The 15,729-nt window shown below is 30.6% G+C and overlaps 3 protein-coding genes across 3 annotated transcripts in view; all 3 read left to right on the forward strand.

Annotated features, from left to right (window-relative positions):
• Nucleotides 1-1,629: 1,629 nt before the first annotated feature.
• On the forward strand, nucleotides 1,630-7,207 carry LOC115237267 (odorant receptor 4-like). Its single transcript, XM_029810210.1, has 9 exons — nucleotides 1,630-1,773; nucleotides 2,059-2,178; nucleotides 2,298-2,415; nucleotides 5,401-5,668; nucleotides 5,801-5,920; nucleotides 5,984-6,074; nucleotides 6,417-6,559; nucleotides 6,678-6,810; nucleotides 6,895-7,207. The coding sequence occupies exons 1-9, from the start codon at nucleotides 1,630-1,632 to the stop codon at nucleotides 6,946-6,948; spliced, it is 1,191 nt and encodes a 396-aa protein (XP_029666070.1). The 3' UTR covers nucleotides 6,949-7,207.
• A 2,192-nt stretch (nucleotides 7,208-9,399) lies between these two features.
• Nucleotides 9,400-15,729, forward strand: part of LOC115237268 (odorant receptor 49b-like) — a 15,220-nt gene continuing 8,890 nt past the window's right edge. Inside the window, exon 1 of the mRNA XM_029810211.1 lies at nucleotides 9,400-10,424. Within this exon, the coding sequence (XP_029666071.1) occupies nucleotides 10,281-10,424 (144 nt within the window). The 5' untranslated portion in view covers nucleotides 9,400-10,280. The remainder of the gene's footprint in view (nucleotides 10,425-15,729) is intronic.
• Nucleotides 11,405-12,171, forward strand: LOC115237271. Its single transcript, XM_029810214.1, has 3 exons — nucleotides 11,405-11,682; nucleotides 11,805-11,921; nucleotides 11,990-12,171. The coding sequence occupies exons 1-3, from the start codon at nucleotides 11,405-11,407 to the stop codon at nucleotides 12,138-12,140; spliced, it is 546 nt and encodes a 181-aa protein (XP_029666074.1). The 3' UTR covers nucleotides 12,141-12,171.

Here is a 15,729-nt window from a genome sequence, read left to right on the forward strand (position 1 = left end):
GGAAGATATAACCTAACCCAAACCTATTTCTGATTCAAAACTAAAATTTATGCTTCTGCTTATGCTTATATTAATGTTTCATAACTTTTATTTGTAGAACAATTTTTTAATAAACAATGAGCGCCAACAAAAATCTTTTATGTTACTCAGGGTGATAACCTTGATAACAAATGTCAAGGTCAAGGTCATCGAAGCTGCCTCCCCTATATTGCATATAAGCAATATATCAATTACTTCCTTTAGCACTGACACAAAGTAGCAAATTTCTCAAACTTTTTTTGTTTATAACTTTTTGATAAACAGTGACCGCCGATTAAGTTATAAGGAAAAGTTACTCAGGGTCATGTCCTTGACAACATATGTCAAGGTCAAGGTCATCGGCGAGGTGTCCGTTAATGTAAATAATTACCAACATTTTTAAATGGCACTTTAAATTAACACTACTCATTTCAAAAGTTCTAAAAGAGATTTTGTTTTTACTCCAAGCTAATACAATTTTAACGTCATTTCAAAATGGAAAGCGTGCAACAGACTTAAAATAAAATTTCACGCATTTATAGAAAATTTTTGCCACAATTACAACAATCAGTTAAAGATATGTGTCGTGTGATATAAAGCGCTTCTCGATTTAAAGAAAATTAAAAAAAAAATCTATTTTATTGATCTTTGACTATTCTGTATGCATAAGAAAAAATGTTAAAATTTAAATTTGTCATATCTTCAATGAAAAGTAAATTTATGAAAACAATTATTTAAAAAAAACAAAATGATTACTAATTAGATTCTCTGCACTATAGAATAAAATATATAATATTAACACAAGTGTTGAAAAACGAATTAATACATCACTATAATGATATCCATTTTGTTTTCTGATTGTTGCACTGCTTATGAAATAATAAAGTCAAGAATTCACAAGCATTTCATTTCCGAAAATAGACATCTATTTAATATTTAATTATTAAATTAAGTATATTATTTTAAGTATATACATATATAATATATCATATATGTCTCGAAAATGCATGCAACATACACATACACACACACACACATACAACGAATCATATTTTATAATATACAGTTGGCCTCAAATGTACTCGGAATTAGCATTTGCATATTTAAACAAATATAGTCAACTATACCTTATATAATACTTTCGAGAGGATAGTTTCTCTTGTAGCTAATTGCCAACACACATGAGACTAGAATCGTCATGATGTACCTCTCCAAAGTCAAGTGTTCGCTACGAGCGTAAACACAAGAATGAAGCATGTGAACCATGCCACTGGAAAAAAAGGTTATTGCGCTTGCGCCGACTTCGATCGCATAGCTATCTGACAATGAATATCTGTATGTGTGTAAAATACACTTTTATTAAATTCTCTCTTCCTATGTAAAATCGATCGCTTAATACCCTTATCTCATAAAATGGTTAAATTACAAAAGTTTTATTTCCATAATATTTTGTGAAATTTGGTACTTTGAATTAAATAATTTATGATAGAATGTACTCTAAAAAAGCGGAAAATATTCAAGAATATATACTTAATTTAAAAAAGAAAGGGGATACAAGCGAATATTTATTGTTTTCTCCGCAGTTCCGCACGTTTCTATGCTCGAACAATAATGATCTGTCTTGAGACGCAACATTTTAATCTCAATCGGACTCTCCTGCTCGCAATCGGCTTATGGCCATATCAAAAATCAAAATTAGTTCGACTTCAGATAATCTTGTTTTTTGGTATTTTGATAAGCTTTGTTATAGTTCAGGTACGTCTCCATATTCTTAATCGTAGTATTATAGAATATGCATTACATACATCTCATTATTAATTTCATCAAACGCTCAATTTTATTAAAATTTTAAATTATAATCAAAGTTTATATTTAATTATTGATAATAGAATATATTGCAATTGCAATAGATAAATATTAAAATTTTAATACGTTATTAATATTTATTATACATCATAAAACAGATAATTGTTTAAATCTTAGTAAAACATAGATGTTTTCTTAATCCTTAAATGTTTTTAATAAATTAATTGATTGAAGTTTACAGCGCTTATAACCAAAAAATGCACTGTTAATTTTATTATCAAAGTTTTCTCTACCATGATATTCTCTAGTTCGTACATAATTATGTACAACATGTTCTGGATTAACAGTCATCGTGTAAGTTAGTTCTTTATTACGGTAAATGTACAAATAAATGTTTCAAAAAAATTACAATTTTTCTATGGCAATATTTTCTAACTTTTCCGAAATATTATTAAATATTGTTGTAATGGTAGGTGAGAAATTTGTTGGAGCAACTACAATATATCTGTAATGAGTTAAAAGACGAAAACGAATTTACTATCATTAAAAAGTGTGGAAATAACACAAAATTTTGTACACTTACATGTACAGGTAAGATAGTATTTCCTGCCAACTATACTACATGTTATGAAATTGAGAAGATTATAATCTTGAGAAAATTTAAATATTTTGATTAGTTTAGTTAACTATATTTTGATATACTTAGCTTAAATAAAATATACCTTTCCAAAATAATGTAGCTATAAAACTTGCATGGTGAAAAACATTTTGACATACCTATGTATCAAATGAAGATGAACGTGCGAGTGTATTTTTGTCAACAACGGCAGACATATTAGAATTAAATCAGCTGTCGAGTTGTTCAAGCGCATTATTGACAGCTCCGTTCTTTTAAATTGTTTTCTCTCTCCTCACTGTGTCTCGTGTTATCTTATCTTATAATAAAGTTCTTTAAGTGTTTCTTAAGTGAGTGTTTCTCTTTCTGAAAGGGTTAGTGGTATCGCGCGCTTTTAATTAATCGATATCGATTCGTGTACGTAACATTTTGGGGGCTCGTCCGGGATAGAAGACGACGAAGTATTTTTTTCGAGATAAACTTGAACGCAATCATTATAATGAGAGCAATAGGACTCTCAATCTGACAACGCGAGAGTGACAACGCGGAAGAGGTTGCGTGCTGCGACTCCCTTTCGAGCTGCGATTTCTGAAACATTGACGGCGGCGATAACTCTCCAAGTCGCGATTCAAGAAATTCAGAAAGATATAGAAACAACAATGAGCTGGATTTGACACATTCTTATGCCAGCGTGATGAGGAGATCCGTCGGATGAGGGAAAATCTTCAGCAGCGAGATAACCAGCTAAATCATTTTCAAAACAGAATCTCGTTAAAGTATAGAGATCGCGGAACTTTTAATTCTAACAAACTGGGTTTTAAATTAAAACCGGATATTTATGATGGAAGTGTTCCTCTCCGCGAGTATCTTGCACAATTCAATTTGATAGCGCGAGCGAATGCTTGGAATGATTAGTTAAAAATTGTGGCGTTAGCATTGAGTTTAAGAGGAAAAATATGATCTGTTTTGGACGTACTAATAGAAATTAAAAATCTTTGTTTTGTAAAGAATAGAAGAAAGAACTCCTAAATTACAAAATAATTGAGAGGGTCCTTATAGGATAATCAAAAAAACTTATGATGCTGTTTACAGAATTCGAAAATCAAATAGACATCAAAATAAAATTGTCCATGCCGATAGGTTGGTCCCTTATTATGAAAGACCAATTACTGACTAAAAAATTTTGAGACTTGAAGCCCGATAAAAGATAAAAATACGTATCTGGACAATGTTCGATAATTTAAGTTCAAAAACAATGTTATTAAGGAATTTTGTTGTTTGTCTTGCCCCCTCGCTTTAAGGAATTTTGTTGTTGTCTCTTCTTGTAGCATAATTTTAAACGTGGAATTTGAGATGAAACTACTTGGTCTGCAGAAGTTCTTTCCTTCTGAATGAAGACTGCCTCACTCATGGTTTTTTATCCGTGATTTTCCCGTTGAATCGTAAGGCGAATGCCGAAGCAGGAATTTGGCAATCCTTGTTGGAACGACGGGTCCACAGTAGTCCCTCCCCTCTCCCCTTGTCCGAAGATTCCCGGAGAAAAACGACACGCTTATATGGAAAATAGTTACTGTAATGTAAAAAGAAAAATCGGCGATCACTAGAAATTTGTATAGTCAATGGGCTTTGGAAAGACAAGTCGCTCGGTAACCTAGGGCAGCAAATCAGAGTAGGGCAAGAAGATTCATCAAGGAATCCTGAAATCGACATTAAAGATCAACGGATTCCAGAACAATGTTTGCTCGGTAACTCGAGCAGAAACCTGAGGTAGAGCATGGGATTTGGCTGAGAATCTTGAGATCAAGATTTCGGAGCACCAGTGAATTGTCGGGACGACAATTTTAAAGAAGAGAGGAGGCAGTTGTTACGACCCTGTATTATATTTCTGTGCCGCGATGTTATGCCGCTTGTCGCGGTGAAATTGAAGATGATCTTCGCGACAACGTGCGAGTGCGTTTTGGCCAGCAACGGCAGTATTTAATCAGCTGTCGAGTCGTTCGAGCGCGTTACTGACAGTTTCGTTTTTTTAAAATGTTCTTCACTGTTTTTCGTATTATTTTATCTTATAATAAAGATTTCTGAAGTGAGTGTTTTTCTCTCTGAAAATGTTGGTGGTATTGTACACTTTTGATTAATCGATATCGATTTGCGAAAGTAACAATATATACACACACACACATACACACAAAACGTATTTACTATTTGACATTACAATATATTACAGTCAACATTCTGCAAAAATATCACAAAGATTATTAAAAAACAGCGAAATTTGAGAGAGAATTAAAAAGAGAGAGAAAGGCAGAGAGGGAGGGAGAGAGAGAAAGAAGAAAGAGAGGGGAGAGAGAGAGAGAGAGTATTTTGATAATAACTATTAGACATTCAATTTTGCCTCCTTTCTTTGTCGCACTTGATCTAGTGACTCTAGCGACATGTCGATATTACAGCATCGAGAGACTTCTTCCCGGTTCCTGCCGTTATTACTTGCTTCCATCTCCAGCAAAATTTGAGAGAGAATTAAAAAGAGAGAGAAAGGCAGAGAGGGAGGGAGAGAGAGAAGGAAGAAAGAGAGGGGAGAAAGAGAGAGTATTTTGATAATAACTATTAGACATTCAATTTTGCCTCCTTTCTTTGTCGCACTTGATCTAGTGACTCTAGCGACATGTCGATATTACAGCATCGAGAGACTTCTTCCCGGTTCCTGCCGTTATTACTTGCTTCCATCTCTGACGCACAAAGAGTATTATGTTCTGTTATCAAAGTCACACAAGTTCGTTTTTTTGTATTACTACATCACAGTATAGTATCCAGTTTGTATCCACCAACACTCTGTTGTATGTAGAAATATATACTGGTGTTTGCCAAATACGCTGTCCGATTAAATAACCTGCTCTAATAATAACATATGTCATAGAATAAAAAAAACCAATTCTAGAATTATTTTATTAAAATGTTTGTAGTGTTCGCCATATGCTGTGCGTTGTTTGCTGTTCTGCTGCCAATTTGGCCACAGATATTTGGTACTATCTTACACATAAACGAATCTCAAATACAGAGTCAGGCAATGCAAATCACGACTGAGTACTTTATCGATCAAAAAAAATATTTCTATTTAATTTTACTGCATACAAACGCAATATTTTGTATTGGGACGACTACATTGGCAGCGACGGGGACAACGCTCTTAGGATGCGCCATACATGCCTGTGGATTGTTTAGAATTGCAAGGTGAAAAAATAAACTTAGAAATGAACACGATGTATATGACTTGTAAACAAAATCTTTAGTTATTTGTTTGTTTTAATTTGTGAATACACTTTTGGGAAAACTACATATTTACAGCAGATAAATTAATCATAGTTATCGTATGGAGCAAATAATGACGACCAAAATGTTTAAAAATGTTAACCTGAAGGATAGGTCTATGATTTATAACAAAAAAATATTTTGTGCAGTCGAAATACATTGCAAGGCTATAAAGTTGGTATGCATGCGATAAAATTATATAGTGATTATTGTAATTGCATTCCATTTTTCTTAAAGGTTTTGTGAATTTTTATCGTCTACTTTTAAAGGCTCTTTCTTCTTATTAGTAATAATTGCTGTGATATCATTAAGCCTAAATATTTATGGAGTAAGTTTTTCTCGAATTCTTAAAACTTAATGTGTTGAGCAACAGATATATATGTATCATGCTTATTACGAAATGATACATATGTATCATTTCGTAATAAGCAGAATTCATAAAATTCGTAAATGACAAAAATCAAATCAGGAAACAATAAAAATGATTGATAATAGAAATATCAAATAATGCTAATTATAAAATTATAAATTAAAAAAAAATCTTAGCATGTGAATTGTTTCTTCGTATTTTTTGCTTTTTCTTTCTCTATCATTATTATATTCAATGTAAACTATTATAAGTAATTGTAATGATATGAAAAAGGATAATTACAATAATGATGTGTTTTAGATTTTTCAAAATATATCTTTTGGAGATAAGGAAGCATTTTTATTACACTTGTTATTTGCATCTGTTATCCTTTTATATATGTTTGTAGTTAACTATGTCGGGCAAGAAATTACAAATCACAACAATTACATATACTTTACAGCGTAAGATATAGATACATTGTTTATGCAATTGTGTGCACATATAATGTATTTAATATATTCTACATATGTCTTTTATTATTAATTAATCAACATTTATCAGGTAATGATTATTTCATAGATACAACAGTAGATGGTATAATGCACCATTGCAGACACAAAAACTGATACTCTTTATATTGTTAAAAGGTAGCCGAACTTACCACCTCAATATCGGGGGAGTGATTGTGGCATCTTTGGAGTGTTTCGCCACGGTAAAAATTATAAATTATAGTACGGATTTAAAGAGAGAGAATGCTTCACATTAATATTGTAATAGAAGACTTATCTTTTTGCAGCTAACAAAAACATCAATGTCCTACTTCACCGTTATGTATTCTATGGAGGAGTAATGCGCAGATATATTATTTATACATACATATCGTTTCTGATTTAGTTTTCGCGTTTGAAAAAGTAAAATATATAATATCAATATAAATGTTGAAAAACGAATTAATACATCACTATAATAATACTGAATTTGTTTTCTGATTGTTGTACTGCTTATAAATAAAATAATAAAGTCAAGAATTCACAATCATTTCGTTTCCGAAAACAGACATCTATTTAATTATTATCTTAAGTATATTATGCTAAGTATATTCATATATAATACGTCATATATGTCTCGAGAAAGCATACACACACACACACACACATATACAACAAATGATATTTTATAATTTTTATTTTTATAATACTTATTTTTATAATAACTTTTTGATAAACAACAAGCGACGGCTAAAATCTTTTAAAAGTTATTCAGGGCCGTGTCCTTCATAATATATATCAAGGTCACTGAAATCTGTAAGGTCGACCCTATGCATATTTATCAAAATTGATAATGTCAATATCACATTGTGCTAATTATAAATTCAGATAATTTTAAGAATCAGAGATATCTTAACATACAAACTTTTGGGCTTCACCTTTATAATTTTTAATACCATAATTATGATTATCATGAGTAATCTTTAAACACATAAGAAATATGATAAACGCAACCATGATTTTAGGTTTTTCGTAATGCATTGCTTGGAAATAAGTAAGCATTTTTATTACACCTGTTATTTGTATTTGTCATGTATTTATATATATTTCTATTTAATTATGCCGATCAAAAGATTACAAATTACAGTAACCATGTATATTTTACCGCATAAGAAACAATTTTATGTGTCGTTTATATATCAATGTCCTATTTGTTTTACCTTTATGTATTCTACTCAGCAATGATGCGAAGATACACTATCTAGTATATATTAGTATATAGATACATATTTTCTTCGTTAGTAGTTTATCATTATATTATAGATAGTGTCATATTATTTTATAGATACAATGTTCAATAGTATATGGCAGCATTACATGCACAGAAAATGATACTTTTTATTTTGCAAAATGGCAGCAAAACTTTTGACGTAAACATCGCCGGATTGTTTGTAATATTGTTACAGTTTCGCCATGGTAAGAAGAACATGTGCTATAAATTGTAATATTTATAGCTTAACATGTTCCATAGTGCACTATTAAAAACGTTTATCATTACAGTTAACAAAACCATTGATGTTCTATTTTACCTTTATGTATTCTACCCAGCAATGATGCGAAGATACACTATCTAGTATAAATGACCCGTAAAATATTATCCACGTTTGATAAATTTTGCATAAATTAAATAATACACCCCGAGAACAACGTTTAGTTTTTTGACTGTTGCAAAGTTTAGATAATTAAGAAAACAAAAATCCACAATTATTTATCTTTTGATAATGAATACCTATTTTGTGTTATGAAGTATCAACGAGTACCTTTTATCTGCACAAGAAAAATTCAAATTGATCGATTCGTTTTCAAATAATACCGGATTTATTTAAAAAGTTATTATTTCTCAAAGTTTTAAATAAGATATGTTTCTTTTTATTTTTATTTACTTTTATATAGGGTAAATATGCATATTAGGTTACACTTCACCGATGACTTTGACCTTGACATATGTTGTCAAGGACCTAACCCTGAGTAACTTTTCCTTATAACTTAACCGGCGGTCTCTTATTCGTTATTTTTCTTTATTTTATAATAGAAAAATCATTAAAATTGTGAAATCATAACTTTAAATATCTCAGAAACTATAAGAGACCGCCGGTTAAGTTATAAGGAAAAGTTACTCAGGACCTTGACAACATATATCAAGGTCAAAGTCATCGGTGAAGTGTAACCTAATATGCATATTTACCTTATATAGTATTGTAGTTATAATTACAAAGTAGAAACAACTTTTGTGGAAAAATTACAGCTTGCAACAATTGAACAACTTCGACAACATATCGTCAGAGAATGCGGATTCCAGACAAATATTTCAAAAAATGTCAGGACGGAATTTGAAAACAGACTTTTTTATTATTGTTTACAAAATAATGGACACCATTTTAAACGTTTAATTAAATAAAAAATTGTAATAAATAAATTTTTATTTCTGTTACTTATAAAAATTAATGGACAATCCGTAATTTTTCTACAAAAATTCTTTTTACTTCTTTACTATAACTACAATACTTTATAAGAACAATCAAAAATTACATAAATCGTGTCTCATTTACAGCTTTAAAACATTGCAACTTTTTCAATCAAACCGTATCATTCGAAAACAAATCGATCAATTTGAATTTTTCTTGTGCAGGTGAAAGATACTCATTGAGACCTTTAATTTAAGGTATCATAAAGGAGGTAGCGCCATTCAAAATTTTAAAATTGGGGTAGAGGTCGCGTAAGGGATGACTCACCCCTTGAGAGTTAAACTGTGATTCGATGTCCCCCTTGCTATTTTATATTTTCCCCAAGTCGTGTATTGATATCTTTACTAGTTCCCGAGATATCCCGGCTGATAGTTTTCAAATTGACACTCTATATATACGTCATGTGAGACGTGTCTTGAAAAAATATGAAACATAACGCGAGCGCAAATAATATATTATATAATATTTTAAAGTTAATTTTATAAATATATACAAAATCAACGTATATATTTTCGAACGAGCATAATAATATGAATTTCTACTTCGTATAAAGCAGAAAGTGATATATTACATGAGATCTAATATGCAATAAATGTAAATATTATATAAGATAATATAAAAAGCATGCATGTGTGTTTTAATTAAAAACAACAATTATTCAGTCTCGCTTGTTTTTCAAATGTAGAAAGCTCTGAATCACTGTTCCGTACCTTATATTTTGACAGCAATAGTTTTATAGCTAATTTGACAGTACACGTAAAGCGGATCGACTTTGTTCCTTTAGAAAGTCCTTCCACGAGCGCACGCACAGGAATGAAGCACATGAAACTGCGTGACTTGAAAACAGAGCGATTGCGCTTGCGCGACTTCGATCTGAAGGGTACGTGATGGATGTGTTTTATTGTGTGAAATACTTATTTATTAAATTTCCTTCCATGTAAAATTGATCCTCTAATCGCTTCTCCTCACAAAATTTTTAGATTATAGGAGCTTTGTTTCCATAATATTTTCTGCAATTTGGCATTTATCATGACTTAAATAATTTATGACAGAATTTATTCTAAAGAAGCGTAAGAGTTCAAGAATACTTAATTTGAAGAACAAAAAAGAGAGAATAGAGGTGAGTCTTTATTAATTTCTCCGCAGTCCAGTTTCTATACTCGCATAGTATGATCTGCATTGAAACTCAACATTTTCATCTCAATCGGATCCTCTTACTTGCGATCGGCTTATGGCCCTATCAGATATCAAAATTCGTTCGGCTTCAAATAATCTTGTTTTCTGGTATTCTAACAAGCTTTGTTATATTCCAGGTAATATTTTTAATCATAGTATCATATAATATGCAGCACACATATTTCATTACTAATTATTGCAAACGCTCATTTTTATAAAAATTTTTAAATATGATCAAATTTTATATTTAATTATTGATAATAGAGAGAATACATAGCAATGATTATAGATGAATAGATAAAGAGATAAATAAATAAATAAATAAATAAATATTAAAGTTTTTAATACGTTGTTATATATATTATATATTTTTTATATATTACAAAACACATTATTGTTTTAATCTCTTAGTAAAATGTAGAATGATGTTTTCCTTACGTAATATTTTCATTAAATTAATTGTTTGAAGTTTACAGCGTTTATAACCACAAAATGCACCGTTGACTTTATTATCAAAGTTTTCTCTACCGCAATAGTCTTTAATTTCTACGTAATTATATACAACATGTTCTGGACGGTCACTTTTTTTGGACCTTCATCGGCGCATTGATGTATAAAATTAAATTAAAATTAAAAACAAAATACAAATCGGAGTCATAAAATAAAATTATAAACTAAAATCGGTATGAAGTCATCGCAATTATGGTCACAACATCAACGTCCAAAGTGCGCTCCTCCGTGGTTGATGGACCAACAGAGATATAAATCCCATGGTCCACGATTAGCAGTCTCTTTTTTAAATTCCATGCTCTACAACTTTTATCTTATGGTATTTTTCAATAAACTTAATAATTATCCTATTGTTTTACGTTATTTGGTGAAAAAAACTCATTTGTTTGTTTTTTGGCGATTTTTTCAAAAACAAAGCAAAAACGAGCAAATCTTTAAAGAACTTTATTCTTACAATTAGTCTATCAATTCTCTATATGCTTCCAAAGAGTCTTGTATACAACATGTTTACTATTTGTTATTATCATATTGAAAATATACAAAATATTATATATCAAAAATTATACATCAAAATAAAAAGACCAATGTTTACAATTATTTCGTTTAAATGTTTTTAGTGTTGGCCATATGCAGCATATTGTTTGCTATTTTAATACCAATTTGGCCACAGATCTTTGGTACTGTTTTGCATATAAACCAGTCTCGAATACAGAATCAGGCAATACAAATCACGACTGAATACTTTATCGATCAAGAAAAATATTTTTTTTTAATTTTCTTGCATACAAATGCAGTTCTTTGTATTGGAGGGACTACAATGACAGCGACAGGAACAATGATTTTAGGATGCTTTATACACGCATGTGGAATGTTTCATATTGCAAGGTAAATAATGAATTTAGGAAAGAACATGAAATGTATGGCTGCAAACAAAATTTGGTTGTGTTTAAATTCATCAATATTATTTTGAGAAAATTACATATTTACAGCGAACAACTTAATTACAGTTATCGTATAGAGCAAGCAATGTCGACGAAAATGCTCGAAAATATTAACCTGAAGAATCAGATAATGATTTATAAAAAAATATTTTATGCCGTCGAAATCCATCGCAAGGCTATGAAGTTGGTATGCGTGCGATAACAATTATATATAATACTTTGTGTGTAATAACATCTTGTTTATATTGAAGGTTCATCGACATATTGATATCTAGTTTTGAAGGCTCGTTTCTGTTATTAATAACGTTTTGTGTAATTTCTTTGAGCCTGAATATTTTCGCAGTAAGTGCTTCTTTCGTGTTTTTGAAACTTATTTCTAAGCGGGATACTAATGACATCTGATAATAATCAAATTTGAAAAATTCATAAATAAAATAAATATAATAAGAAAATAATATATAAAAAATGGATAATGTCGATATCAAATTGTGCTAATTATAAAATCAGAAAATTTTAAGAATTATATCTAAACATACAAACTTTTGGGCTTCATCTTCATAATTTTTAATATCATAATTATGACTATCATGAGTAATTGTTAATCACATAAGAAATATGATACAATCACAACCATGATTTTAGGTTTTTCGTAATGCATCGCTTGGAAATAAGGAAGCACTGTTATTACATCTGTCATTTGTATTTGCCATCTATTTATATATGTTTCTAACTAATTATATCGGTCAAGAGGTTACAAATTACAGTAATCATGTATATTCTACCGCGTAAGAAACAATTTTATGTGTGTTCATATATCAATTGCATATATGTATATTAGTATATAGTGTATTTTCTTCGTTAGTAGTTAATCATTATATGTGTCATATTATTTTATAGATACAATGTTCGATGGTATATGGCACCATTACATGCACAGAAAATGATACTTTTTATTTTACAAAAAGGCAGTAAAACTTTTGACGTAAACATCGCTGGATTGTTTGTAATATCGTTACAGTGTTTCGCCACGGTAAGAATATCGTATATCATGAACTGCGATATTTATAGCTTAACATGTTCCATAGTGCAATATTAGAAATGTTATTTATTATTACAGTTAACAAAAGCATCAATGTCCTATTTTACCTTTATGTATTCTACCCAGCAATGATGTGAACATACACTATCTGGCATAAATCGCCCAGAAAATATTTTCCACATTTGATAAATTATGCATAAATTAAATAATACACCCCGACAACAAGTAGTGTTTTGACTGTTGCACTGTTTAAATAATTAAGAAATCAAAAATTCGCGATTATTTATCTTTCGATAATGAATACCTATTTTGTATTATGAAATACAGTGTATCAATTTCAAAACTATCAGCCGAGATATCTCGGGAACTAGTAAAAATATCAAAACACAGTTTGGGGAGAATATAGGATAACAAGGAGAATATCGAATCGCATAACTATCGTATAACTATCAACGGGTGAGTCACCTTCTACGTGCTCCCTACTTTAAAATTTAAAATCTCAACTTTAAAATCTCAAATGACGCTACCCCCTTTGTGAAACCTCAAATTAAAGGTCTCAACAAGTACTTTTTACCTGCACAGAAAAGATTCAAATCGATCGATTTGTTTTTGAATGATATCGGTTTGATTGAAAAAGTTGTGATTACTTAAAGCTGTAAATGAGACACGTTTTATTTTATTTTTCTTTGTTCCTCCTTCCATTAAATTTCCTCCCATGTGAAACTGATCGCTTAATCCTTAATCGCCTCTTCTCACAAAATTGTTAAATTACAACAGCTTCGATTCCACAATATTTTGTACAATTTGGTATTTATCGTGAATTAGATAATTTATGACAGAATTTATTCTAAATTCTGAATCTAATTCTAAAGAAGCAGTAAGAGTTCAAGAATACTTTATTTAAAAAAGAAAAAAGAGGGATAGAGCTGAATCTTTATTAATTTCTCCGCAATCCAGTTTCTATGCTCGCACAGTAAGCTCATCTGCGTTGAGACTAATATTTTGATCTGAATCGGATTCTCCTACTTGCAATCGGCTTATGGCCACATCAAAAATCAAAATTTCTTTTTCAGACAACTTTGTGTTTTGGTATTTTGACAAATTTTGTTGGTAGTTTTGACAATCCTTCTCTCTGGTCACAGTTCTCGATTGATTTTTTGTGAGAAGAATTTTAAATCATTTAATTTAAAAATTAATTAATCTTATCGCATTTGCCTTTTCCATCGTATTGTATGATTTTGTTTTACGACTTGTTTTGTTACTTGCACGTAGTTTTTCTATAATGGAGATCTTGCCAAAAATTTAAAAATTGATCGATTGAGAAACTTAAATTTGAATTTGATTTCAAAGTTTGAATTAAATGTAAAGATTAACTAAACTTGTTATATTAGCTTTTCTCTCATTGTTTTTTGTTTTTTAACCTTTGTTTATCACCATCTTTATGACCGTATCGACCGTGTCAACATTAATCATCAATATATTGTAAACCACCAACGATATACGTGTGGCAATAGGATGGACATTCGGACATTGTCATTTATGAGAATCGTCACCAAATTTAGTTCCTTGTAACTTCTTTTTGTTCCCAAAAATGAAACTGAAGCTTAAGGTTTCGAGACGGTACAAGAGATCGAGACCGAATCGCAGAGGGTGCTTTACACGCTACAGCAAAAAGATTCCCAGGGAAAATTTGAAACATGGCAAAAGCGTTGAGATCATTGTATGAAGTCACAAGGAGACTACTTCGAAGGGGATGAAGGCAAAATGTAAATAAGATAAACCTAACATTTTTTATAGAGTAAGTCTGGAAAATTTTTGATAGCATTTCGTACGTATGTATGTTTCTAATATAGGGGAAAGTAGGGTAAAACCGGGTACTTTTTTGGATTTGTCTTCTTACAAAAAATCTAAGAGTAAAAAAGAAAATTTGCCGACCGTTAGTAGTCTTTATTGAACCTTAAACTATGAGAAAATAAGGCTATCCGGCGAAAAAATAAATTTTGGTTATCAAGAATAATAAAGATTTTGTGGAGAAGTCAAAATACCCGATTTTGTCCTACCGATAGGGTAAAACCGGGTATCCATTTGAAAATATGCAAAACATCGTGTAATTACAAAATCTAGATTTATTTTAATCAAAATACAATATAAAGATTTATTCTATTGACAAAAATCACAAATAAAAATATCCTCTTGTTCGACATTGCTGCAGGACTTTCTTATTTCAATTTTTAACTTTAGGGGTCTCAAAAAGTTTTTTTTTTTGTGGTTTCTTTTTCTGAGTGTTAGTTTTCGTTTCCAACTGCTTTTTGTATAGGGAGACAAAATCAGGGTAACAGTTTTCTTCCTCTTTTCATTACATGATATGTGTAAGTACCCGGTTTTGCCCTAATACAACAAAAGTAACAAATACGGCGGTTGTATATTTCGGCGTACAAAGTATCGATCAAAACTAATATGAGATATACAAAATGCAATGCTGCATTTACCGAAACAGATAATCTATATAGAAAAAGTGCACGAAGACTCGATTCTTGCCTCAATATCGATCTTTCTTGGACTAAAAACTTTGAACTTCTATTAAAAAAAAAATATCGTGTGCACAGGGCATGGGGTTTGTTTTAAAATAATGATGGGGCGCCAATTTACAACTAATAACACAATTTAGCCATAAATAGCACTTATTACAAAAAACCAGGGGTACCCGGTTTGACCCGCCTACCCGGTTTTCTCCAGCTTTCCCCTATATACAGGGTGTCCTAGACCACTTGTACACCTCTTTTCTTTCAAAAACTAAGCATTTTAGAGAAAAACGTTTTCAACAAAAATTGTATGGTTTTGAAAAGAACATAAGATGGTGTCATTGGTTTGACCTTGGATGGCATCGTTATAAGGACACGTGAAGGTCACCTTCAATTTTTTAAATGGAACTGCCTACTTTTTATTGCATAT

This window comes from Formica exsecta, unplaced genomic scaffold (genome assembly GCF_003651465.1).
Source record: "Formica exsecta isolate Colony F162 unplaced genomic scaffold, ASM365146v1 scaffold283, whole genome shotgun sequence".
Taxonomy (NCBI): Eukaryota; Metazoa; Arthropoda; class Insecta; order Hymenoptera; family Formicidae; genus Formica; species Formica exsecta.

Bases quoted from the DNA above. Each gene is read 5' to 3' on its own strand.
- LOC115237271 (XM_029810214.1), top strand. From the start codon at position 11,405: ATGTTTTTAGTGTTGGCCATATGCAGCATATTGTTTGCTATTTTAATA. The intron at 11,683-11,804 runs GTAAATAATGAA...ACTTAATTACAG, and splicing joins GGAATGTTTCATATTGCAAG to TTATCGTATAGAGCAAGCAA. The intron at 11,922-11,989 runs GTTGGTATGCGT...TTTATATTGAAG, and splicing joins ATCCATCGCAAGGCTATGAA to GTTCATCGACATATTGATAT.
- LOC115237267 (XM_029810210.1), top strand. From the start codon at position 1,630: ATGATCTGTCTTGAGACGCAACATTTTAATCTCAATCGGACTCTCCTG. The intron at 2,179-2,297 runs GTAAGTTAGTTC...TTGTAATGGTAG, and splicing joins TCTGGATTAACAGTCATCGT to GTGAGAAATTTGTTGGAGCA. The intron at 6,560-6,677 runs GTAAGATATAGA...ATTATTTCATAG, and splicing joins AATTACATATACTTTACAGC to ATACAACAGTAGATGGTATA.